The sequence below is a fragment of the Pseudophryne corroboree genome, chromosome 1, assembly GCF_028390025.1.
Source record: "Pseudophryne corroboree isolate aPseCor3 chromosome 1, aPseCor3.hap2, whole genome shotgun sequence".
Taxonomy (NCBI): Eukaryota; Metazoa; Chordata; class Amphibia; order Anura; family Myobatrachidae; genus Pseudophryne; species Pseudophryne corroboree.
In genome coordinates this window covers 1,074,882,053-1,074,909,516 of record NC_086444.1, presented here as the reverse complement: position 1 = coordinate 1,074,909,516, position 27,464 = coordinate 1,074,882,053, and the positions used below count along the sequence as shown (strand labels likewise).

Sequence of the window (27,464 nt, the reverse complement as noted above, 5' to 3'; positions counted from 1 at the left end):
AAAACTCATAGTGCTGACAAGCTGTTTAACTCAGTGAGTAAAAAGACACAGGATCCGGGACAGATGGCAGGGGTAAGTCACCAAATATGAAACCTACAGTCAGGATTGTGACAAAGTCTACCATAAATTTCCTTTTTATTGTATGAATTTGTTTTTACCCTTTTATATATACTTTTAGGGGGAATTAAATAGGGTACGAGTTTGCCAAGGTCTGGGATTTTTGGCAGAGATTACTCATATTTTTAAAGCGGTAACCATTTACAAGGCAAAACCAGGTTGGGTGGATAACAGCTGGAGGATGTACTAAAGGAAAAGCCAACTAACATACATAATCTGGAACCAAAAAAAATAAAAATAAATTGAATACACCATCATTAAAAGAGCCTTTTCTCAAGTCATGTCCATATACTAAACTCTAGTGTTGTGTCATGTACAGCAATTGCTGCGATGAACTACCATAACAGTTCATGGCTACGTTCTCATTGCAAACTAGCCTCCCCAGAGCTCTGATTGGCTGATGTTTTAGATCACCATCATCATATTCAGGGGACCTTTGTACTGGCACCACTTGTTGTAACACCTGCAAACATTTCCAGTTGGAAAATCAGGACAATTTTTTTAGATTGCACCCTCTTAAGGACAGTATTGTTGCTGTGAAATGCCAGATCTACAGTGCCATAAATGGGAAAAAAAAATATATATATATATATTTTTTTTTTTATATTATATGCTGCACTATCCATGCTGCCAATTCACATTACATGCCGCACTGACCATGCTGTGATTCACATTAGAGGGGTTATTCAGATCCTTAAGGATCTGCAGTGGGCCGCACAAAGTACCAATTATCTGTATTTTGTGCATGTACAGGACCCATTCTGTATGTGTGCGAATGGGTCCTGCGACATAGCATGCAGACTAGCATCAGACTCTCACTGAGTTACAGTCTGATGCAGCTTAGGGGGTGGGGAGTGGGTGCCGACGGCCTCCGTTTCTCCAAATGGAGGCATGTTGCGACCATTTAGGGGGAGAGAAGAGGCCAGGAATCTCTGTAGGTAGAATCACTACTACAGCAGTAGGCGTCTGCTTGTAATAGAAATTAGGTATGCATTTATCAAGTCTTGGAGAGTGATAAATAGCACGGTGATAAAGTACCAACCAGTCAGGTCCTAACTGCCACGTTACAGGCTGTGTTTGAAAAATGACTGTTAGGAGCTGATTGGTTGGTACCGTGCAATTTATCACTCTCCAATGCTTTATAAATGGGGGCCTTAGTTTGCAGAGTACAATATTGAAATGACAATATTGAAAGGGTGCAGTCAGGGCAGCCATCAGGGGGGGACTGGTGTCCTGGGCCCTTACAGAGAGGGGCCCCACCCTTGGCTCCTACAGCCAATACCTGTAGAGCTGCACCAGTCTGTAAATCAACAGCAGGCTGATGTGCAGAGACTACTTCTTAAAACAAACCTTATCTGTGCATCATCTCTCTGTGAACCGTTCCTGTAGGTCCACAACATTCCACCTATATGTAACGCCGCAATGTGTGACATCACAGAGTGGTGGAGTAGTGCAGCAGAATCTTTTTTTTGGGAGAGGGGGGCCCTGGTTATTTTGTCAGTCCCGGGCCCCACAATTTCTGGTGGCAGCCCTGGGTGCAGTTTCAGGAGCACTCTTTGCTGTGCAGAAGGGCGTACATTATACGTGAGTGCTTCTGGAGGGTCTGACTCTGGACCATCTCCTCGGTATGCCCTAATCAGCCACTGTGAATTCATATGCATCAGATGAGGCCACTGTGCCTTAGGTGAGATGTTCATTCTGAGACAGCACAGACTTGCTGAGAGATATGATGTGCATCCGATGTTCCTGCTTTTGTATGTAAGCCACGAATGTGAGACACCAGCAGTGGGTGTCTCTATGTACGATGCTTGCAAGTTTAATACATTTACCCCAGTGTACCGTACATACTTTAAAGCTTTCCTCTCCAGAAGATGCCAGAAGAGGAGAAGCTGGTGGACGACGGAGACAGGTGCGGGGCTGGGCTAATCGAGCCATTAGGACCCTTCCCCTCATTGGGATAGCAGCATGAGTTGTTAAAATGTACATATAAGGCGGGGCTAAATGGACACTATTAGCATTGAATCACATCATTCCCCTCTCAGCCAGGAGCAAACGCAGGATTTGTAAAGGGGAGTTTCAATCAGACAAATTTCCCCACGACTTCCTCAGAAGCAACGTCAAATCACACGATGAGTTTTTAGGACTTTCTATGGGATATGTTTAATTTGCCGGCTGTCGGGATCCCGGTGGTCAGGATAGCGACTCTGTAATCCTGATAACCAACAATGCCGCCAGTCGGAATCCCGGCGCAACAGGGCTATTCCACTCGTGGATGCCACAGAGTGGCGAGCGCAGCAAGCCGCAAGGGGACTCTTAGCGCTCACCCCGCTACCGGCATTCTGGAGGACGGGATGCCGCTGTCAGGATCCTGACAGCCAGCAACCCATCCGCTGGTAATAAATACCGAACCCCTTTCTACACCTCAGGTGAAATTAATATATTTGTATCTCAGGGAGTAATTCAGACCTGATCGCTAGGGCTGCGTTTTCTCACAGCCTGTGATCAGGTCTGAACCACGCATGCGTATGCATTGCAATGCGTAGGCTCGTTAGACGACTGCACTGGGCATTGGTTCATAGCGACGGGATGGTGCGAAAAAAGCGATCGCACGGGCGATCGCAAGGAGATTGACAGGAAAAGGGCATTTGTGGGTGTCAACTGACCATTTTCTGGGAGTGCCTGTGACAACACAGGCGTGTCCGAGCGTTTGCAGGGCGGGTGTCTGACGTCAAATACGGTCCCGAACAGACTGAAGTGATCGCAGCGGCTGAAGTTCTGGGCTACTCAGAGATTGCACAAAATCAGTTTGTGCAGCTCTGCAACACATGCGACCGCACACTTGCACAGCGAAAATACACTCTCCTGTAGGTGGCGACTATCTGAACGCAGGACAGCAAAAAAACCATTGCGAGCGATCAGGTTTGAATTACCCCCTCAATCAGGTAGCCTACAGTAGTTTTATATATACAGAATTTTTATATTATTATTTACTCTTTATATCTAAATAATGTATTCAATTACAGGTTGAGTCTCCCTTATCCAAAATGCTTGGGACCAGAGGTATTTTGGATATCGGATTTTTCCGTATTTTGGAATAATTGCATCCCATAATGAGATATCATGGTGATGGGACCTAAATCTAAGCACAGAATGCATTTATGTTACATATACACCTTATACACACAGCCTGAAGGTCATTTTAGCCAATATTTTTTATAACTTTGTGCATTAAACAAAGTGTGTCTACATTCACACAATTCATTTATGTTTCATATACACCTTATATACACAGCCTGAAGGTCATTTAATACAATATTATTAATAACTTTGTGTATTAAACAAAGTTTGTGTACATTGAGCCATCAAAAAACAAAGATTTCACTATCTCAGTCTCACTCAAAAAAGTCCGTATTTCGGAATATTCCGTATTTCGGAATATATGGATATGGGATACTCAACCTGTAGTTATGTTCCCATTTGTTTTTCCTGGTGCTATTAACCTTGTTAGTTTGGCTTAAAAACACATGTGTGTATATATATAATATATATATAATGCATAAAGCTAATAAATTAGTGCACATGTACAAAAATGTTGATATACTGTGTTTAAAGCCCTTTTGAATATGAAGCAATGGTTGATTGAAGGCAGAAGTTCCTTACTGAGGTCAGCTAGGAAGGGATCAGTCTGTGTGGTGATCACATTTAGATTAGGCAGCCTCACAAGACTTGTGACCATTAGCTCTGGTTCACCTGCTGCTGGCTGAGAGAGGTCAGTGTGTGTAGCTCTACCCAGAGGGTCCGCGAATTGCAACAAAATGCAGTGAGTAGGTGGAGCCTAATGCAGCGAGTGGGCGGAGCTACACTCGCAAGCCGCGATTAGCAATAAAATTGATTTGGTCCATCAGGGGGGGTTTCTGCCAGCACCCCTCCCTCTGCCAGTATGGCTGATTCCTTGTATTTATCCCCACATTCTGCCCACTTAACTAGAGAGTGGGCAGAATACGGGAGGGGTGACTACTCTTTCAGTGGTAGCGGGGGACTACCAGAAAAAATGCGTGTCTCTAGCAGAATCAGGGAGAGTAGGCAATCATGAAATGTACCGACCAGTCAGATCCTAACTGCCATGCTACAGGATGTGGGCGGGCTGTAATAAGCCTTGAAAAGCGATAATTTCACTGTGATAAAGTACCAGCCAATCACCTCCTAAAGGGGGGTACTCACGGAGCGATAATTTAAGCAATCTGACTAGATTGGGCAACTTCTTCTCTGGCTCACTTCTCCACACTTTCACTGCTTCATGAATATACCCCTCAGTTGTACAACATAATAACCTTTAATTCTGCAGATTTTATAATATAATTACAGTAGGTTTACCTTACTGTCTTTTAATAAACTTAGTCATACATACACAGTATGATAAATGCTTGCTCCCTGTAATTTTCAGTGTAATGATGCAATAATCTGTAGCATGATCACATAATAGCAATTACATACCCTCCAACTGTACCTTTTTTTTATGGTCTGTACCTGCCAAAAAGGGCTTTGTACCGATTTTTGGCCCTCATTCTGACTTGATCGCTCGCTACGGATTTTCGCAGCACAGTGATTATGGCAGAATGGGGCTAATCTGCGCATGCGTATGCACCGCAATGCACACGCGCGTCGTACAAGTACAAAGAGCGTTGTGGTTTTGCACAGGTTCTAGCGACGCTTTCAGTCGCACTGGCGGATGCAAGGAGATTGACAGGAAGTGGGAGTTTCTGGGTGGCAACTGACCGTTTTCTGAGAGTGTTTGGAAAAACGTAGCATGGCCGGGCGTTTGCTGGGCAGGTATCTGATGTCAATACCGGGTCCTTCGTTGCAGCAATCATCGCACAGATTAAGTAACTACGGGGTTGGTCTTGTTCTGCACAAAATGTGTTTGCAGCCGCTCTGCTGCACAGACGTTCGCACTCCTGCAAAGCGAAAATACACTCCCCCGTGGGCGGCGACTATGCGTTTGCACGGCTGCTAAAAGTAGCTAGTGAGCGATCAACTCGGAATAAGGGACCTTGACTCTCCAAATCAGCAATGAAAGTCTAGGAAAATGGGCGTAGCCACTCCCCCTTTTACACGTGGCCACACCCTCTCCTAATTTGTACTGGTTTTCATGTGTAAAATGTTGGAGGGTATGCAATTAGTACATGAAATAACAGGTATTTTTTCTTTTGAAGTACAACACTACATTATAATTATGAACCAAATTTGAATTATGGATGAGATTTTTTTTTTTTTAAAAGACAAATGTTCGAGAAGCACGCTGTAGCTCTGGCTGTTGCCACAAGATGGCGGTATAATAATAGGCCAGCCAGAGAACCGCACGAAGTAGCTTCCGCCATCCATAATATGGCCTCATATGTCTGCTTGAGGTCCGATAACGTAGTGTGAGTGACAGGCAGGGCTGTGAGCTGGTCATGTGACTGGCAGCAGTCAGGTGACCCGGTGCAGCTGCAGCCTGTTAGTACTGTGCTGTTGTTGGAGCTGGGACTCTGGGAGAGTGCTGAGGCTGCAGGACAAGTGGTGGGTTGCACGGTTCAGCTTTTCTCTGTTCTGGTATAGAGGGTATAATCAAGTATGAGTTATATATTATGCTATATATCTCCCAACAATTAGGGAGTCACCGGTTTTCAAAACAGTTGTATGTAACCTGTGTCTTCTTAGTGGGACATTTCTGTACTTATTATAGAGCTGTTTAACTTTGTTGTTCAAAGTCAATTTTTTTTCTTCTATGTTACGGTTGGTGTGAGTTTAATAAATATAGATATATACTGTATCATTATATTGTGGGGTGTAAATTATTCTAGGTGCCAATGTAACCTGTAGTAGTTGTATGGGTGGGGGGAGGGCATATGGGATTGCCTGGGGATAATAATTCTGTTAGCACAAGCACAGCTAGCAGTCTGAATCACTGTGGATTTTAAATGATTAAATGTCCTTTCTATGTAGTCTGCTAGGCAGATGGCAGTGCCTGTTGGCACTTACTGTATGTTAGAGTTATACGTAGAACTAGTTTAAAGAATTTTACTGAAAAATGTCTTCATTTTAAGGTTTGTACATTCACCATGATGATTTAAGAGCTTTTTATGTTTATTGCACTATGCTTGCTAAAGGGCACTACACACTAGTCGGTATATTTGTAAGATATGAACGCTGTCGTTCATAAATGAACAATTAATCGTTCATATCTATCAGTGTGGATGCTTTAATGATGCGCATGCCCGCAATTGTTCATCGTTGAACGATCATCCTTTAAACATGCCAGTTAGTTTGGACAATATAGATGTCTGTACTCTCATATTGTCCAAATTGGCCATCAATATCATCCAGTGTGTAGGCTTTAAATCTTTAGTGAAAAAATCAACCATTGATAATATCGCCAACATTGCCCAGTGTGTAGACCCCTTTAGTCTGCCCACACACCTTGTTTTCGAGGTATGGGACATTTAAATTACTAAACTGATCACAAACCCTGTCTATTTGGGTGCGATCAGCAACATAAATCCCAAACATTTGAATTGTAATGCCCAACCTCCTTTCACTTTAGACAGGAGAACGGGCGTGCTAAAACAATTGCATCGCTCCCCTATGTGTCCAATGCAGAGCTAAGTGCAGATCCTTTCTCTGTGGACTTACAGTAGATTGCGTATTTCTGCACTGCATGTGCTCTGTACATAGGTGTACCCAATAATGGGAGGTACGTAGCACCAAAGACAGTGCTGGTGTAAGTGCATACTCATAATGACCAATCAAAATAGAGGTGTGGTGACCGCAGAGATGCAGATGGACCTAGTTTGGCTATGTCAGTGGTTCCCAAACTTTTTTGAATCACTGCTCCCTAGAGTTTTAGAATGTTTTTTCAGGGAACCCTTAGGCCAAAAGTTTCTTATTGAGAAATTTCAAAATAAATATTAAATTGTTTATATGTCATCCTTCGGTTCTACGGAGTGGTGAGGGACAGGATTTGCCTCTGTTTGTCAACATTTTTTTTGATTGGCAGCCACCAGCACTGGTTTTGCTTATTAAATTGACCATAAATAATTTGAATTGGTCCTGGACCACCAATCCAAGGCACCACTGCTAGTGCCCTGAGGCACCTCAGGGTGCCACGGCACAGTCTGAGAACCAAAGTGCAAGGGTCTGAGCAGAGCACAGGGGTGCATTCACTGTTTAACTCATCTGGCATGTTCTCACTTTTGAGGTGGGTGGAGAAAAACAAACCTGTAGCCCAGACATTCCCAACGTTTGTCCTCCAGGCACACTAACAGTCCAGGTTTTAGTCAGGGCCGGTTCGAGCCCTTTTTGCGCCCCGGGCAGGACATAGGGGCGTGGCTTCATACAGGGGGCGTGGTCAGTTACGCCCCCTGTACAGAAGTAGCGCCGCTGAAATGCTGAGCGGTGCGCGATGACGTCATCGCGCACCGCACAGTACAGGTCCTCTCCACGAAGGGAAACTAGACACTACACGTCTAGTTCCCTGACGCCCTTCACAGCGAGACACAGCGGGGGGCACAGCACTGCAGTAGCGGGTCTTGCCATGGTGAGGCGCCCTCCGGAAGGCGGCGCCCCGGGCAAAAGTCCTGCTTGCCCGTGGCAAGATCCGCTACTGGTTTTAGTGATATCCATGCTTGTGCACAGGTGATTTAATTAGTACCCCAGTTATTTTGATTTAACCATCTGTGCTGGTGCCTAGATATCACTAAAACCTGCACTGTTATATTCATTTTCCACTGCTGCTAAAACGTAGGTTATTGCCGTGATAACCTAGGTTGTGGCTCAGAGGAAAAGGGTTAATCCAGGTCCAGTTGATGGGAATCCAATCCGGGTACCTTGCACGGTTGGTTTTAAGAAGGACCTGGGTTAAAGGACAGTGTAGATGGATAAACCGGGTCATCTGACCTGAATCCCGTTAACAGCAAGAGGAGATCCACAGGGACTGCTTCCTGCACTGCTGACACTGATCCAGGGGTGGGGCCAGTGGCATCAGGGGGTGGAGCCAGAGTCTCCAATGGGGCCGGTGCTGCTCCAGAGACTCCGAGCACTACTACTTCCATGTGCAGTGTAAATGGCCCTGACCCAGGAATAATCCGAGTCGTAGCAGTGGTGGAAAGCAGTCCATCCCATGTCTGACCTGGGTAGGAACTGTGTTCCAAATCTGGGAGGGAAGGAACTTTCTAATGTAGGCCAAGTTAGTGCTCACTCTAGGGCATGGATCTGCAACCTGCGTCTCTCTAGCTGTTGAACTACACATCTCAGCATGCCATGCCACAGTTTTGCTTTTAAGGCATGCTAAAACTGAGGCAGGGCATTCTGGGATGTGTAGTTCCACAGCAGCTGGAGAGCCGCAGGTTGCAGACCCATGCTCTAGGGTCTGTTTAGGGCAGGGAGCTGATCATTACAGAGGGAACATCTGCACGCCTGCTCAAAAAGAGGGCGTGGGCTCATGACATTTCACCTTTTCATCACTCTATGGGGCATGCCCAGCACTCACAGAAATGCAGCACTTGCGGAAACCACCAAGTTCTTCCTGTACTGTGAACAGCAGCGTTGAACATGACAGTGTGCGTGTTCATCCACAAGTTTTCCAGCGGGACAGAGGGTGGCGCACCAGCCCCCGCATGCCTGACTCAACAGTAATTTGGGGTTGATGTATCAAGCAGTGAAAAACCACGACCAGCTGGAGCAGAGTAATACCCCTTTTCCACTGCTGCAATAACCTGCGTTATTGTCAGATCAACCCAGGAATGGGGCTCAGTGGAAAAGGGTCCCTGAAAAATAACTCCGCCCAGTAACCCAGGAATCCGATCAGGTCATCCAACCGTTAAAACCCTAAGGAGATCTGGCTTCCTGACGCTTGGAGATGATGTCATGCCACGTCCAGCCTGCGGTGTGAACAGGGTTTCAAGCCTCTGTGACACTGCTTGAAACTCATGTTCAGTTATACCGCTTTCACATCGCTAACCCGGTGAAAGGGGTATTACCCGGGCAGTAGATGGAAAAAGGGGTATTATTGTGGTGCAGCATACACAGTGGCACTGCAGGCATTATTTACCCAGTACTGGGGGGGTTTACAGTACATCTATTCTTTTGATTAAGATCGTTCTGTGTACAATTTAATAAAGTGATACATCAATAAATACAGATGAATGTATTTTACCATTATACCTCATGTGAAAGTTTATATTTGAGGTTTGTCAGTCTTTTACTAGTTATATAAATTGTGTCTTATTACACTGTATTTGAAATTCTTTCTGCATCTCCTCTTTTTATTTGTAGATTTTGGAGCCATATGCTGTCCAAGCCGAGCTTATCATAACAAACATGAGACTAGTGATCCTGGATGATTATGCCCTGGCTAGCGAGTGGGCAGCCAAGTATATATGTAATCGCATCATTCAGTTTACTCCTGGACCTGGCAATTACTTCACACTTGGGTTGCCCACAGGTAATGAATGCACTTCTTAAATGAATGTCTTAATTGGGTGAAACAGGGTACACACTTAAACACCAGTGCAATGCAGTAGTGCAATATAACCATATATAACATCTCGGTACACACTACACGTCCGCTGTATGGCAATCCAATATGCTGTTATGTGCTTCATGTAACAATACCGTGTTGTCAGTGGCGTCATCCCATTGGACGTGCAGAACATCTAATTGGACGATGTGACCACCCAATTCCTCAGTCAGTGAATTGGGTGGATTTTAGGGTACAGATTATACAATAGTCTGTCGCAAATCGCAACATCGTCCAGTATAGTGTGTATCCAGCTTAAGGCTTTTAGTGAGACTTTTATGGTCCAAAAAAGCTAAGCTTCATTTTATTTCTCATACGTTCTAGAGGATGCTGGGGACTCCGTAAGGACCATGGGGTATAGACGGGATCCGCAGGAGACATGGGCACACTATAAGACTTTGAATGGGTGTGAACTGGCTCCTCCCTCTATGCCCCTCCTCCAGACCTCAGTTAGACTTTATGCCCAGGAGTGACTGGACACACACTAGGGGAGCTCTACTGAGTTTCTCTAAAAGACTTTATGTTAGGTTTTTTATTTTCAGGGAGACCTGCTGGCTACAGGCTCCCTGCATCGTGGGAGTGAGGGGAGAGAAGCAGACCTACTTCTTCTTCTTAGTTAAGGGCTCTGCTTCTTAGGCTACTGGACACCATTGGCTCCAGAGGGTTCGAACACTTGGTTCGCCTAGCTGCATGTTCCCAGAGCCGCGCCGTCACCCCCCTCACAGAAGCCAGAAGAAAGAAGCCGGGTGAGTATTGGAAGAAAAGAAGACTTCAGTGATGGCAGAAGACTTCAGTAACGGAGGTAACCGCAGCGGTAGCGCTGCGCTCCATGCTCCCACACACCAACGGCACTCATAGGGTGCAGGGCGCTGGGGGGGGGAGTGCCCTGGGCAGCAAGTTACTGAGTGTCTATATTGCTGGCAAGAGGGACATACTAGGTGCCCGGGCACAGAGTACGATACCCTCGCCAGTGTAACGGAGCGGTCGCGCCGCTCGCCATTGCTCCAACACACCAATGGCTTACGAGGGCGCAGGGGGTCGCCCTGGGCAGATATATATAGCGTGTAAGTGCTGTATATGGACACCCCCAGCTCAATAAATATATATATATATATATATATATATATATATATATATATATATATATATATATTTATTTATTCGCGGGGCTTAAGCGTGCTGGGAAGGGGCGTATAATCATTGTTGTGGTGCATGTATCTCTGTGTTTTTCCTGTCAGATTACCCACTATAGTTTTTAGTCAACATATGTCGACATATGTGAGGGCTCAGTCACGAGCAGCTGTGGGGATCACTGCCGGCATCGCCGACACCTGTTGGTACTTGATTCGGAAGATGCAGTAGCAGCAGGTCGGTAGTTGTATGCTTGTAAAAGTAAACACAGTATGGGAGACACAGTCGTATGTGGGTTCCCTGTCGGCATCAACTGTAATTACTGGGTGAAAATTAACACGCTGTAACTGCCTTATACCTGTATATGTATTTATAGGTATATGTGGGGGGAGTGTAATTGAAATTATATTTCTCTGACGTCCTAGTGGATGCTGGGAACTCCGTAAGGACCATGGGGAATAGCGGCTCCGCAGGAGACTGGGCACAAAAGTAAAAGCTTTAGGACTACCTGGTGTGCACTGGCTCCTCCCCCTATGACCCTCCTCCAAGCCTCAGTTAGATTTTTGTGCCCGAACGAGAAGGGTGCATACTAGGTGGCTCTCCTGAGCTGCTTAGAGTAAAAGTTTAAATTAGGTTTTTTATTTTCAGTGAGTCCTGCTGGCAACAGGCTCACTGCACCGAGGGACTAAGGGGAGAAGAAGCGAACTCACCTGCGTGCAGAGTGGATTGGGCTTCTTAGGCTACTGGACATTAGCTCCAGAGGGACGATCACAGGCCCAGCCATGGATGGGTCCCAGAGCCGCGCCGCCGGCCCCCTTACAGAGCCAGAAGACAGAAGAGGTCCGGAAAATCGGCGGCAGAAGACGTCCTGTCTTCAATAAGGTAGCGCACAGCACCACAGCTGTGTGCCATTGCTCTCAGCACACTTCACACTCCGGTCACTGAGGGTGCAGGGCGCTGGGGGGGGGCGCCCTGAGACGCAATAAAAACACCTTAGATGGCTAAAAATACATCACATATAGCTCCTGGGCTATATGGATGCATTTAACCCCTGCCAGTTTTTCCTTAAAAAAGCGGGAGAAAGGCTCCGCCCCCTTCTCGGCGGCCTATCTCCTCAGCACACAAGCGCCATTTTCCCTCACAGCTCCGTTGGAGGGAAGCTCCCTGGCTCTCCCCTGCAGTCCTGCACTACAGAAACAGGGTAATACAAGAGAGGGGGGGCACTAATTTGGCAGATTAATAAATACAGCAGCTATATAAGGGAAAAACACTTATTTAAGGTTATCCCTGTATATATATATAGCGCTCTGGTGTGTGCTGGCAAACTCTCCCTCTGTCTCCCCAAAGGGCTAGTGGGGTCCTGTCCTCTATCAGAGCATTCCCTGTGTGTGTGCTGTGTGTCGGTACGTTGTGTCGACATGTATGAGGAGGAAAATGGTATGGAGGCGGAGCAATTGCCTGTAATAGTGATGTCACCCCCTAGGGAGTCGACACCTGACTGGATGGTCTTATGGAAGGAATTACGTGATAGCGTCAGCACTTTACAAAAGACTGTTGACGACATGAGACAGCCGGAAAAACAGTTAATACCTGTCCAGGCGTCTAAAACACCGTCAGGGGCTCTAAAGCGCCCGTTACCTCAGATGGTCGACACAGACCCAGACACGGACACTGACTCCAGTGTCGACGGTGAGGAAACAAACGTATTTTCCAGTAGGGCCACACGTTACATGATCACGGCAATGAAGGAGGTTTTGAACATTTCTGATACTACAAGTACCACAAAAAAGGGTATTATGTGGGGTGTGAAAAAACTACCCGTAGTTTTTCCTGAATCAGATGAATTAAATGAGGTGTGTGATGAAGCGTGGGTTTCCCCCGATAAAAAACTGCTAATTTCTAAAAAATTATTGGCATTATACCCTTTCCCGCCAGAGGTTAGGGCGCGTTGGGAAACACCCCCTAGGGTAGATAAGGCGCTCACACGCTTATCAAAACAAGTGGCGTTACCGTCTCCTGATACGGCCGCCCTCAAAGAGCCAGCTGATAGGAAGCTGGAAAATATCCTAAAAAGTATATACACACATACTGGTGTTATACTGCGACCAGCAATCGCCTCAGCCTGGATGTGCAGTGCGGGGCTGGCTTGGTCGGATTCCCTGACTGAAAATATTGATACCCTGGACAGGGACAGTATATTATTGACTATAGAGCATTTAAAGGATGCATTTCTATATATGCGAGATGCACAGAGGGATATTTGCACTCTGGCATCAAGAGTAAGTGCGCTGTCCATTTCTGCCAGAAGAGGGTTATGGACGCGACAGTGGTCAGGTGATGCGGATTCCAAACGGCATATGGAAGTATTGCCGTATAAAGGGGAGGAGTTATTTGGGGTCGGTCTATCGGACCTGGTGGCCACGGCAACGGCTGGGAAATCCACCTTTTTACCCCAGGTCACCTCTCAGCAGAAAAAGACACCGTCTTTTCAGGCTCAGTCCTTTCGTCCCCATAAGGGCAAGCGGGCAAAAGGCCACTCATATCTGCCCCGGGGCAGAGGAAGGGGAAAAAGACTGCAGCAGGCAGCCTCTTCCCAGGAACAGAAGCCCTCCCCCGCTTCTGCCAAGTCCTCAGCATGACGCTGGGGCCTTACAAGCGGACTCAGGTACGGTGGGGGGTCGTCTCAAGAATTTCAGCGCGCAGTGGGCTCACTCGCAAGTGGACCCCTGGATCCTGCAGGTAGTATCTCAGGGGTACAAATTGGAATTCGAGACGTCTCCCCCTCGCCGGTTCCTGAAGTCTGCTTTGCCAACGTCTCCCTCCAACAGGGAGGCGGTATTGGAAGCCATTCACAAGCTGTATTCCCAGCAGGTGATAATCAAGGTACCCCTCCTACAACAGGGAAAGGGGTATTATTCCACGCTGTTTGTGGTACCGTAGCCGGACGGCTCGGTGAGACCTATTGTAAATCTGAAATCATTGAACACTTACATACAAAGGTTCAAATTCAAGATGGAGTCACTCAGAGCAGTGATAGCGAACCTGGAAGAAGGGGACTATATGGTGTCTCTGGACATCAAGGATGCTTACCTCCATGTCCCAATTTGCCCTTCTCACCAAGGGTACCTCAGGTTTGTGGTACAGAACTGTCACTATCAGTTTCAGACGCTGCCGTTTGGATTGTCCACGGCACCCCGGGTCTTTACCAAGGTAATGGCCGAAATGATGATTCTTCTTCGAAGAAAAGGCGTCTTAATTATCCCTTACTTGGACGATCTCCTGATAAGGGCAAGGTCCAGGGAACAGTTAGAGGTCGGAGTAGCACTATCTCAAGTAGTACTACGACAGCACGGGTGGATTCTAAATATTCCAAAATCGCAGCTGATTCCGACGACACGTCTCCTGTTCCTAGGGATGATTCTGGACACAGTCCAGAAAAAGGTGTTTCTCCCGGAGGAGAAAGCCAGGGAGTTATCCGAGCTAGTCAGGAACCTCCTAAAACCAGGCCAAGTGTCAGTGCATCAATGCACAAGGGTCCTGGGAAAAATGGTGGCTTCTTACGAAGCGATTCCATTCGGCAGATTCCACGCAAGAACTTTTCAGTGGGATCTGCTGGACAAATGGTCCGGATCGCATCTTCAGATGCATCAGCGGATAACCCTGTCTCCAAGGACAAGGGTGTCTCTCCTGTGGTGGTTGCAGAGTGCTCATCTTCTAGAGGGCCGCAGATTCGGCATTCAGGACTGGGTCCTGGTGACCACGGATGCCAGCCTGAGAGGCTGGGGAGCAGTCACACAGGGAAAAAATTTCCAGGGCTTGTGGTCAAGCATGGAAACGTCATTTCACATAAATATCCTGGAACTAAGGGCCATTTACAATGCCCTAAGTCAAGCAAGGCCTCTGCTTCAGGGTCAGCCGGTGTTGATCCAGTCGGACAACATCACGGCAGTCGCCCACGTAAACGGACAGGGCGGCACAAGAAGCAGGAGGGCAATGGCAGAAGTTGCAAGGATTCTTCGCTGGGCGGAAAATCATGTGATAGCACTGTCAGCAGTGTTCATTCCGGGAGTGGACAACTGGGAAGCAGACTTCCTCAGCAGACACGACCTCCACCCGGGGGAGTGGGGACTTCACCCAGAAGTCTTCCACATGATTGTGAACCGTTGGGAAAAACCAAAGGTGGACATGATGGCGTCCCGCCTCAACAAAAAACTAGACGGATATTGCGCCAGGTCAAGGGACCCTCAGGCAATAGCTGTGGACGCTCTGGTAACACCGTGGGTGTACCAGTCAGTGTATGTGTTTCCTCCTCTGCCTCTCATACCCAAGGTACTGAGAATCCTAAGGAGAGGAGTAAGGACTATACTCGTGGCTCCGGATTGGCCAAGAAGGACTTGGTACCCGGAACTTCAAGAGATGCTCACGGAGGACCAGTGGCCTCTACCTCTAAGAAAGGACCTGCTCCAGCAGGGACCCTGTCTGTTCCAAGACTAACCGCGGCTGCGTTTGACGGCATGGCGGTTGAACGCGGGATCCTGAAGGAAAAAGGCATTCCGGATGAAGTCATCCCTACCCTGATCAAAGCCAGGAAGGATGTAACCGTGCAACATTATCACCGTATTTGGCGTAAATATGTTGCGTGGTGTGAGGCCAGGAAGGCCCCTACAGAGTAATTTCAACTGGGTCGTTTCCTGCATTTCCTGCAAACAGGACTGTCTATGGGCCTAAAATTAGGGTCCATTAAGGTTCAAATTTCGGCCCTGTCGATTTTCTTCCAGAAAGAACTGGCTTCAGTTCCTGAAGTTCAGACGTTTGTCAAGGGGGTACTGCATATGCAGCCTCCTTTTGTGCCTCCAGTGGCACCTTGGGATCTCAATGTAGTTTTGGGGTTCCTAAAATCACATTGGTTTGAACCACTCACCACTGTGGACTTAAAATATCTCACATGGAAAGTGGTAATGCTGTTAGCCCTGGCGTCAGCCAGGCGTGTCTCAGAATTGGCGGCTTTATCCTATAAAAGCCCTTACCTAATTTTTCATATGTGGTACCTGCGGCTACTAGGGACTTGGGGGACTCCAAGTTGCTGGACGTAGTCAGGGCCCTGAAAATATATGTTTCCAGGACGGCTGGAGTCAGAAAATCTGACTCGCTGTTTATCCTGTATGCACCCAACAAGCTGGGTGCTCCTGCTTCTAAGCAGACTATTGCTCGTTGGATTTGTAGTACAATTCAGCTTGCACATTCTGTGGCAGGCCTGCCACAGCCAAAATCTGTAAAAGCCCATTCCACAAGGAAAGTGGGCTCATCTTGGGCGGCTGCCCGAGGGGTCTCGGCTTTACAACTTTGCCGAGCAGGTACTTGGTCAGGGGCAAACACGTTTGCTAAATTCTACAAATTTGATACCCTGGCTGAGGAGGACCTGGAGTTCTCTCATTCGGTGCTGCAGAGTCATCCGCACTCTCCCGCCCGTTTGGGAGCTTTGGTATAATCCCCATGGTCCTTACGGAGTTCCCAGCATCCACTAGGACGTCAGAGAAAATAAGAATTTACTTACCGATAATTCTATTTCTCATAGTCCGTAGTGGATGCTGGGCGCCCATCCCAAGTGTGGATTGTCTGCAATACTTGTACATAGTTATTGTTACAAAAATCGGGTTATTATTGTTGTGAGCCATCTTTTCAGAGGCTCCTCTGTTATCATGCTGTTAACTGGGTTCAGATCACAGGTTGTACAGTGTGTTTGGTGTGGCTGGTATGAGTCTTACCCGGGATTCAATATCCTTCCTTATTGTGTACGCTCGTCCGGGCACAGTATCCTAACTGAGGCTTGGAGGAGGGTCATAGGGGGAGGAGCCAGTGCACACCAGGTAGTCCTAAAGCTTTTACTTTTGTGCCCAGTCTCCTGCGGAGACGCTATTCCCCATGGTCCTTTCGGAGTCCCCAGCATTTACTACGGACTATGAGAAATAGAATTATCGGTAAGTAAATTCTTATTATGTATGCTTCCCTCAGACCCCTCGGGGTTCCAAGAATGTTATTTTTTGCCTGCTTACTATTCCCTGCTTACTATTCCCTGCTGTCGACGAATACTAGGTTTTCTGTCGACCATAACGTTCCTGGTAGATCCACAACTGGGGCATGTCAGTACATGGTCATACACATTCAGAACACATTACTGTCACTAGGGACCTGATGGGTCCGGACAATCCACTTATGTATAACATACATACATACATACATACATACATACATACATACATACATACATACGATATGTGTGTTATATTGTGTATTACATTATGTATATTCATGAATGCTGAAGAAAAGTATTTCTTCTCAAGTGCTGGTCGCTCTGTTGATTAAGCTCTAGGTCGGCCATGACGAGTTGGTCTTCGATCCTCTCAAGGAGTCCGAATGTTTATTCTCTTCCCGACGCGGAGAGAATACTGTGGAAGTCAACTCCTGGTCGACACGGAGCCCTGTCACAAAGGATCATACACAGGAAGCTAACTGATATTTTATTTCTATACTTTGGACTTATTTGCATTGCATGCATATGGGGGAGTGTTATATTCGGATAGGCATCCGATAGAATTACCCTAAAGAGAGTGGGTAAGGTTTCTTATGTTGATTCTGCTCTATAACATTGCAGCAGGCTGCCGCGTGACGGCAGGAGGTGTGTCCGGGGAAATGCTGAGGATGTCTCCGAGAGATACTGGTGGGATGGTATACAGCTGTTTGGGGATGCCTCAGTTCAGTCAATCTCGGCGGATACCACTGGTAAATCTAACTTCGTGAGTTAGACTCCTTCACAGCGGTTGGTGACACATTTTTTTGTGGGATGCAGTCGTTTTAACCGGTTCGATACCGTTCTTTTTTCCTTTTCTGTGCAGACAGTGGAAGGTGAAAAGGTAAGAGTTCTGCAACCTTGTTAGGTTCGCAGAAGCGGATGTCGTTTTCTATTTCTACCACATCCACCACATGTCGCTGAGTCTATCTGGCTTGACCCCACTCCGGTGGGGACTCGTCGACTACTTTTCAGTTAGTCCGAGAATAGACTAGGACCTGTGAGTTGATTATAGAATCCAAAGGGTGACATTTGGAGTTACAGATGTTTCCCCTCACTGATTTTCTAATAGATCTTGCCGTTTCTGGAAGGGGAGGTAGTACGCGACGCCATACAGAGGTGCGTCAGGTTCAGGGCACTGTCCTGCTGTCCCTGTTTAAATAAATATAAAAAAAAATAAGTGGTTTAAATGCGTTGTTCTCCACATTCAGGTTACCTGGGTAGTTATCCAGGATTGTCTTTGCCATTTCACCGGAGTGATGGCAGTATGATGGTTTTCTTTCAATAGGAAGAGCCATTGTTATTCTGTACTGAGACGTTCTCCTGATTAAGGCGAGGTCAAGAAACAAGTGGTGCAAATCGTTGTTTCTCTCTGACTGTTCTTCAACACAGGGAATGGCTGTTGTTCCCAACTACGCAGATGTCAGAGGTGGGTATCAGAGCAGATACTGACCGGTTGAGGTTCTGTGTTTTTCCTGTGGAAAAGAGGCCTGAGGATCCAGAGTCGGATCAGATTTGCTGTGACAATCCATCAATATGTTCCGTTGATGAAGCAGATGGGTGCGACCTAAGAGGCCTTTTCGGTGAGCAGGTCATATGCCAGAGTGGTTTTCAGGGGACCAGTTGGAAACGTGGTCCGGGTCTCACCTGCAAATGCACCGGAATATAATCCTAATGGTCAGGACATCGCTCCTGTGGTGTCTGCTCGGTTCTCACCTTCTAGAGGGACGAACGTTCGGGATCCAGGATTAGATCCTGGTGTCCATGCATGCAGATCTCCGAGGCTGGGGAGCAGTCCTTGCAAGGGACGTATTTCCAGAGGAAAAGGTCAAGCTGGGAAGCTTGTCTGCAATAAGCTTTCTTGAATTAAGAGCTATTTTCGACGAACATATTCTTCGTGATCTGCCCGTGTTAGTTCTGTCGGACGACTTGACAGCAGTGGCGTAAGTAAGCCGCTAGGGCGGAACAAGGCGCAAAGCGGCAATGGCAGAAGATGCAAAAGTTTGCAGCTGGGTGTAAAGACTGGTAAACGCTATATTAGCAGTCTTCGTTCCGGAGGTAAACGACGGAGAAATAGATTTCCTCTGCAGACGCGATCTCCATCCGGGAGAAATACAGTCGTCATCGAGAAGTTTTCACAGAAGTGACAAGTCTTTGAGGAGTGCCTCAATTGGACATGTTGGCGTCTCGCCTCAACGAGAGGCCTCCGGGATATTGTTCCAGGTCAAGGGACACTCAAGCTATAGCAGTGGACGCCCTCGTGACACCTTGGGTGTTTTCAGTCGGTCTATGTGTTCCCTCCGCTTTCACTCTTTCTGAAGGTGATAAACGTAAGAACAAAGGTTCAGGCGATCCTCATTGCTCCGGTCTAGCCGAGGAGGGCTTGGTATCCAGTTTTGCATGATTTACTCATAGAAGATCCCTGGCCTATTCCTCTACGTGAGGAACTGTTACACCAAGATCCGGGCGTGTATCAGGACTTACCGCGGCTGCGTTTGTCGGCGTGGCGGTTGAATGCCATATCCTAGTCCGAAAGGGTATTCCCAGTGAAGTCATTTCCACACTTCAGGCTAGAAAAAAAGTAACTGCAAAGCCTTATCACCGTAGTTGGCGTAAATATGTGGCTTGGTGTGAATCCAAGAAGGCTCCTACGGAAGACTTTCAACTGGGTCGTTCTTCTCCATTCTTTGCAAGCAGGTGTGGATGCAGGCCTAAAGTTAGGCTCCATTTCAGTGCGGTTTTGGCCTTATAAGTTTTCTTTAAAAAAAAAAAAAAAGAAAAAACAGAATTGGCCACCTTTCCGGAAGTTCAGACTTTCGTGAAAGGCGTACTGCACATCCAACCTCCATTTGTGCCCCCATTGGCACCGTGGGACCGTGGTGTTGCGTTTTCTTGTGTCACACTGATTGGAACCTTTATGAAAGGTTGTGTTAAAATTTCTCTCTTGAAGAGTGCTCATGGTTTTGGCTTTGGCGTCCGCAAGGCAGGTGTTGGAAGTTGCGGCTTTGTCTCACAAGAGCCCCTGTTGGATCTTCCATGTGGATAGAGCGGAATTGAGAACTCTGATAATAGTTCTGCCAAAAGTGGTTTCTGTGTTTCGCAGAAACCAGCCTATTTTGATGCCTGTGGTTACTTAAGCATTGGCTGATTCAAAGTCTCTCGATGTAGTCGGGGCTTTGAATATTTATGTCGCCAATTTGGCTCAGATTGGGGAAACAGAGGCTCTGTTTGTCCAGTATGCTCCCAGCATGATTGGGGCGCCTGCGTCTATGCAGTCTGTTACATGCTGGATCTGTGTTATGATTCGGTGTGCTAGTTCTACGGCTGGATTGCCGTTACCGAAGTCGGTGGAGACCCATTCTACTAGGAAGATGGGCTCTTCTTGGGCGGATGCCCGAGGAGTCTCGGCGGTTCAACTTTGCCGAGCGGCTACTTGGTCGGGTTCAAACACTTGCTAAGCTCTACAAGTTTGATACCCTGGCTGATGGGGACCTCATGATTGCTCAATCGGTGCTGCAGAGTCGTCCGCACTCTCCCACCCGGTCTGGAGCTTTGGTATAAACCCCATGGTCCCTACGGAATCCCCAGCATCCTCTAGGACAGGGGTGGGGAACCTTTTTTTCTACCGAGGGCCATTTGGATATTTATAAAATCCTTCGGGGGCCATACAAAAATTCTCAACTTAAAAAATTGCCCTGCCCCTCAGAGGTACTGTTTGTGCGCGTCCAAAAAATGGGCGTGGTCAGTTAAAATGGGACGTGATACACATATGCCCCCAATAGTGTAGTGCCAGATCCACAGTGCCAAGTATACAAATGCCCCTCACCGTGCCAGGTATACAGATGCCCCCCCACAGTGCCAGGTATACAGAGCCAATCAGAGCTGGCGTACCGGCAGCCGCGGCTCCTGATTGGCTGCCGGTCCGCGAGCTCGGATTGGCTCACGAACCGGCGGCTGATTTGAAGTCCTACACGCCGCCGCCGCCACCCGACAAGAGCCGCGCTCTCCTCCCTGTCCTGACAGCTGAGACGCGCTGCCGCCGGACTGAGCGGCGGCGTGTCTCGCTGACAGAAGCGGGTGGGCCGGAGCAAACGGCTTCATGGGACGGAGGTTCCCCACCCCTGCTCTAGGACGTATGAGAAAATAGGATTTTAATACCTACCGGTAAATCCTTTTCTCTTAGTCCGTAGAGCAGGCATTCCCAACCACGGTCCTCAAGGCACACTAACAGTGCAGGTTTTTGTGATATCCAGGCTTCAGCACAGGTGACTTAATTAGTAGCTCAGTTATTTTGATTTAACCATCTGTGCTGCAGCCTGGATATCACTAAAACCTGCACTGTTGGTGTGCCTTGAGGACCGTGGTTGGGAATGCCTGCCGTAGAGGATGCTGGGCGCCCGTCCCAGTGCGTACTGTGTCTGCAGTTATTGGTTATGGTTACACTCTTGTGGTGTTTATTTTCTGTCAGGCTGTTGCTGATGTTGTTCATGCCATGGCATGCGGTATCTGATTATTGGTTGGGTTGACACACAGTTTCTGTTACATATTCTCTCAGCATGTGGCTGTGTATTTTTTCATGCCGTTGGCTGGTGTTCTATTGAATGCCACGTTCTGCGGTATGTTCGTGGTGTGAGCTGGTATGACACTTACCGTGTTTAAACAATAAATTCTTTACTCGAAATGTCCGTCTCCCTGGGCACAGTTTTCTAACTGAGGTCTGGAGGAGGGGCATAGAGGGAGGAGCCAGTTCACACCCATTCAAAGTCTTATAGTGTGCCCATGTCGCCTGCGGATCCCGTCTATACTCCATGGTCCTTACAGAGTCCCCAGCATCCTCTACGGACTAAGAGAAAAGGATTGTTCCTAGAGGATGCTGGGGACTCCGTAAGGACCATGGGGTATAGACGGGCTCTGCAGGAGACATGGGCACTCTAAAGACTTTAGATTGGTGTGCACTGGCTCCTCCCTCTATGCCCCTCCTCCAGACCTCAGTTAGATCCTGTGCCCAGAGGAGACTGGATGCACTGCAGGGGAGCTCTACTGAGTTTCTCTGAAATAATACTTTTGTTAGTTTTTTTTATTTTCAGGTAGCACTGCTGGCAACAGGCTCCCTGCATCGTGGGACTGAGGGGAGAGAAGCAGACCTACTTAAATGATAGGCTCTGCTTCTTAGGTTACTGGACACCATTAGCTCCAGAGGGTCGGAACACAGGTCTCACCCTCGTTGTTCGTCTCGGAGCCGCGTCGCCGTCCTCCTCACAGAGCCGGAAGATAGAAGCCGGGTGAGTATAAGAAGAAAGAAGACTTCAAAGGCGGCAGAAGACTTCTGATCTTCACTGAGGTACCGCGCATGGGCGCGGGGGGGGGGGGCACCCTGGGCAGCAATTATAAGCTTCTAGGGACACTGGCATAGAGATATATAGATAGATAGATATAGATAGATAGATATAGATAGATATAGATATATATATCTATCTAACTACTGCGGAGGCAGTATATTACAGAAACCCCCGCCAGTATAAAGATTTGAGCGGGACCGAAGCCCGCCGTTGAGGGGGCGGAGCTTGATCCTCCAGCACTAACCAGCGCCATTTTCTCCACAGCACGCTGCAGAGAAGCTGGCTCCCCGGACTCTCCCCTGCTGAACACAAGTACAGAGGGCACAAAAGAGGGGGGGGGGGGGGCACATTTATTTGGCGCAGTGTGTATGTGTATATATATATATATATATATGTGTGTGTGTATGTACAAACAAATATAGAAAACCACAGCACTCGCCACCCCAGAAGCGGGGTGCAGTGTCTGCACTCACCACTCATAGGGTGGGGTGCATGCAGCCCATGGCCACCTACCCAAATACATACAAATAGAGAATTCAGCACTCACCATAACAAGCTCACTTGTCCTCACAACATCAATAAATAAATGATGGGGGTTTGGTTAGTGAATTGGCCAATGCACAGAAGCCTGCATACCGCTCCACGGTACCCCACCTTCATGCAGGTCCTACACTATCACAAACTCTTAAAAATTAAAACCTGGCAACTGTATCACATAATATAACTGCAAATATGCCCACTAAGTTTAATGGCGGCAGAAGACTTCTGATCTTCACTGAGGTACCGCGCAGCGTTACCGCTGCGCGCCATTGCTCCCACATGGGCGCGGGGGGGGCGCCCTGGGCAGCAATTATAAGCTTCTAGGGACACTGGCATAGAGATATATAGATAGATAGATATATATATCTATATCTATCTATATCTATCTAACTACTGCGGAGGCAGTATATTACAGAAACCCCCGCCAGTATGAAGATTTGAGCGGGACCGAAGCCCGCCGTTGAGGGGGCGGAGCTTGATCCTCCAGCACTAACCAGCGCCATTTTCTCCACAGGACGCTGCAGAGAAGCTGGCTCCCCGGACTCTCCCCTGCTGAACACAAGTACAGAGGGCACAAAAGAGGGGGGGGCGGGGACGACACATTTATTTGGCGCAGTGAGTGTATGTATATATGTATATATGTATGTATGTGTGTGTGTGTGTGTGTGTGTGTATATATATATATATATATATATATGTGTGTGTGTGTAAAATAAATATATATATATATATATATATATATATATAGATATATATAGATATATATAGATAAGCCTTGTACTAACTGGGTTTGTATTCCAGTGTCCGGTGGCGCTGGGTGTATGCTGCCAAACTCTCTCTCTGTCTCTCTCTCTGTCTCTCTCTCTCCAAAGGGCCTTATTGGGGGACTGTCTCCATATAGATATATATCCCTGAGTGTGTGGGGGTGTCGGCATGTCTGAAGCGGAAGGCTCATCTAAGGAGGAGGTAGAACAGATGATTGTTGTGTCTCCGTCGGCAACGCCGACACCTGATTGGTTGGATATGTGGAATGTTTTAAATGCAAATGTGTCTTTATTACATAAGAGATTGGACAAAGCAGAGTCCAGGGATAGAACAGGGAGTCAATCCATGGCTTTGGCTGTGTCACAGGGTCCTTCAGGGTCTCAAACGTCCCCTGTCCCACGTAGCAGACACTGATACCGACACGGATTCTGACTCCAGTGTCGACTATGATGATGCGAGGTTACACCCAAGGGTGGCCAAAAGTATTTATTATATGATTATTGCTATAAAAGATGTTTTGCATATCACAGATGACCCCTCTGTCCCTGACACGAGGGTATGCATGTTTAAGGAAAAGAAACCTGAGGTAACCTTTCCCCCATCTCATGAGCTGAACGCTTTATTTGAAAAGGCTTGGGAGACTCCAGACAAGAAACTGCAGATTCCCAAGAGAATTCTTATGGCGTACCCTTTCCCCGCGCAGGACAGGTTACAGTGGGAATCTTCGCCCAGGGTGGACAAGGCTTCAACGCGCTTGTCCAAAAAGGTGGCGCTACCATCTCCGGACACGGCAGCCCTCAAGGATCCTGCTGATCGCAGACAGGAAACTACCTTAAAATCAATTTATACACATACGGGTGCCTTGCTCAGACCGGCAGTAGCGTCGGCATGGGTATGTAGCGCAGTAGCAGCGTGGGCAGATAACTTGTCATCTGACATTGACACCCTAGATAGGGATAGCATTTTATTGACCTTTGGTCACATTAAAGACGCAGCCTTATATATGAGAGACGTTGGGCTGTTAGGTTCAAGAGCCAACGCCATGGCTATTTCTGCTAGGCAAGCCCTGTGGACCCGCCAATGGACGGGGTGATGCTGACTCAAAGAGACATATGGAAGTTTTACCTTACTAGGGTGAGGTCTTATTTGGGGAGGGTCTCGCGAACCTGGTTTCTACGGCTACCGCGGGTAAATCTTCTTTTTTGCTTTATGTTCCCTCACAGCAAAAGAAAACACCACAATATCAGATGCAATCCTTTCGGTCGCATAAGTCCAGAAGAGGTCGGGGCTCCTCCTTCCTCGCCAGAGGTGAGGGTAGAGGGAAAAGAATGCCTGCTACGGCTAGTTCCCAGGAGCAGAAGCTCTCCCCGGCTTCTACTAAATCCACCGCATGCCGCTGGGGCTCCGCTGAGGGAGTCCGCGCCGGTGGGGGGCACGTCTTCAACTCTTCAGCCAGGTCTGGGTTCTGTCAGACGTGGATCCTTGGGCGATGGAAATTATATCCCAAGGCTACAAACTGGAATTCGAAGAGGTGCCTCATCGCCGATTTTTCAAGTCAGCTTTGCCAGCTTCTCCCCCAGAGAGGGAAATAGTTTTAGCTGCAATTCAAAAGCTGTATCAACAGCAAGTGATTATCAAGGTTCCCCTAGTCCAACAGGGGAAAGGGTACTATTCAACCCTGTTTGTGGTCCCGAAACCGGATGGCTCGGTCAGACCCATTCTGAATCTAAAATCCCTAAACCTGTACTTTAAAAAAGTTCAAATTCAAGATGGAATCGCTCCGGGCAGTGATCTCCAGCCTGGAAGGGTGGGATTTTATGGTGTCACTAGACATAAACGATGCATACCTTCATGTCCCCATATATCCTCCTCATCAGGCGTACCTGAGATTTGCTGTACAGGACTGTCATTACCAGTTTCAGACGTTGCCGTTTGGGCTTTCCACGGCCCCGAGGATTTTCACCAAGGTAATGGCGGAAATGATGGTGCTCCTGCGCAGGCAGGGAGTCACAATTATCCCTTACTTGGACGATCTCCTGATAAAAGCGAGATCGATAGATCAATTGCTGAAAAGCGTGTCGCTCTCCTTGAGGGTGCTGCAGCAGCACGGCTGGATTCTAAATCTACCAAAGTCACAGTTGATTACAACGACTCGGCTATCTTTCTTAGGCATGATTCTGGACACGGAACAGAAGAGGGTTTTTCTCCCAGTGGAAAAAGCCCAGGAACTCCAGAACATGGTCAGAGACCTGCTAAAACCAAAAAGAGTGTCAGTCCATCAATGCACTCGAGTACTGGGAAAAATGGTGGCGGCCTACGAGGCCATCCCCTTCGGCAGGTTCCATGCGAGGACATTTCAGTGGTACCTTCTGGACAAGTGGTCGGGGTCCCATCTACAAATACATCAGAAAATAAGCCTGTCCCCCAGGGCCAGGGTGTCTCTCCTGTGGTGGCTGCAGAGTGCTCACCTTCTCGAGGGTTGCAGGTTCGGTATTCAAGACTGGGTTCTGGTGACCACGGATGCGAGCTGTCACGATCCGGGTATCTGGACGCCATTACCTGCCTTTCAGATGTCTCCTGAGGCTCGCTCAGCGTTCCAAGGCCGGATCTCATCTGTGTCCACATACTGCACATTCCTCCTGTCACGCTGAGATGCTGTCACAGCGGCGCCATGTTTGAATCCTGCATGGCGTCTCCGCGGCCTCCGCCGCCGCTCCTGTGTTATAGGTGCAGGTTGTCGGTGTGGTGTTCCATGCCTGCCGCGGCCTCCGTTGTCATCCACGAGTCTCAGCATACATTTGTCAGTCTGGCGTCTCCTGTCCTCTGTGGCCGGCGCCGCCATTACAGTTATGTTTCCACATGGTTTCCCAAGCCAGTTTTCCCTCCAAGTTCTAACATGGGCGCAGCCATGTTGGATCTAATCACATGCTTCAGTTCCTCCAATCCACTGCCTGGAAATCTGCATAATTGCCCAGCCAATACCTGCATTGCTGCAGGTATAAGTATCCTGTGCCTGGGCCAGCAAATGGTCAGTGCTTTGTTTGTCATACCTTGTTCCAGTCTCTCTCCTGTGGTTGTGTTTCCAGGTTCCAGCTCCTGTCTCCAGCATCCACCAAAGAGACTCGCACCTGCCTACCATCCTGCGGTGCAGTCTGACTCTGCAGTCCTCCGTGGCTGATCCAGTTTCCAGCTTCCAGCTATTTCATCTGCTTCCAGCAGTATCCACTACCACCGGTAATCATCCTTCAATTCCTCTGTTTCCACGCTCCCTAGCATCTTACTATATTCACTCCGTGTTTCATCACCTGGCTGGTTCCACCCAGCATTCATTTAGTGACTTTATCATCTGGCTGATTCCATTCTGCATCCACTCCGTGTCTTACCACCTGGCTGGTTCCATCCAGCAATTACAACAGCTGATTCAAGTTACCAACTTCATCTGTTCCATCTACTGGCATGTTCCTTGGATATCTTCACTACTACAGCCAGGCCTGGTAAGGTTATTCCATCTAAGGACTGTAACAGCTGTTCTTACCTACCAGTGTCCTGTGTAACCATTTCATGGTCAGAGTGCTCCAGGAATCATATTATTTATCATTGCCATTAATTACCTTGAATGCTGTTTGTTTACACGGAGTCTGTTAATAAACTTTTATTTTGACTTTTACCTGGTTGTCATGGTCACACCTTCGGGTTTCCTTTTAACACTTACATGTCCAGGGGTCTGATTAAACCTCCCCGGTTTAAGTTCCTCTCAGCCCCTACAACTGAGGCTTTCTCCTGTCAGCCAAAACCCTCAGTTGTGACAGTAAGCACTGACCATATGAATCCAGCCGGAGACCAGGATCAAGCGGCCAGGCCGATGCAAGAACTGGCAGCCCGACTTGAACATCAGGAGGCTGCACAAGGCCACATCATCCACTGTCTCCAGGATCTCTCTACGCGGCTG

General features: G+C 47.8%; 1 protein-coding gene across 1 annotated transcript in view; it reads left to right on the top strand.

Moving 5' to 3' along the window:
• The first annotated feature begins 5,507 nt into the window (after positions 1–5,507).
• The window catches only part of GNPDA2 (glucosamine-6-phosphate deaminase 2), a 50,059-nt gene continuing 28,102 nt past the window's right edge, over positions 5,508–27,464 (top strand). Inside the window, exons 1-2 of the mRNA XM_063920985.1 lie at positions 5,508–5,676; positions 9,430–9,598. Of these exons, the coding sequence (XP_063777055.1) occupies positions 9,475–9,598 (124 nt within the window). The 5' untranslated portion in view covers positions 5,508–5,676; positions 9,430–9,474. The remainder of the gene's footprint in view (positions 5,677–9,429; positions 9,599–27,464) is intronic.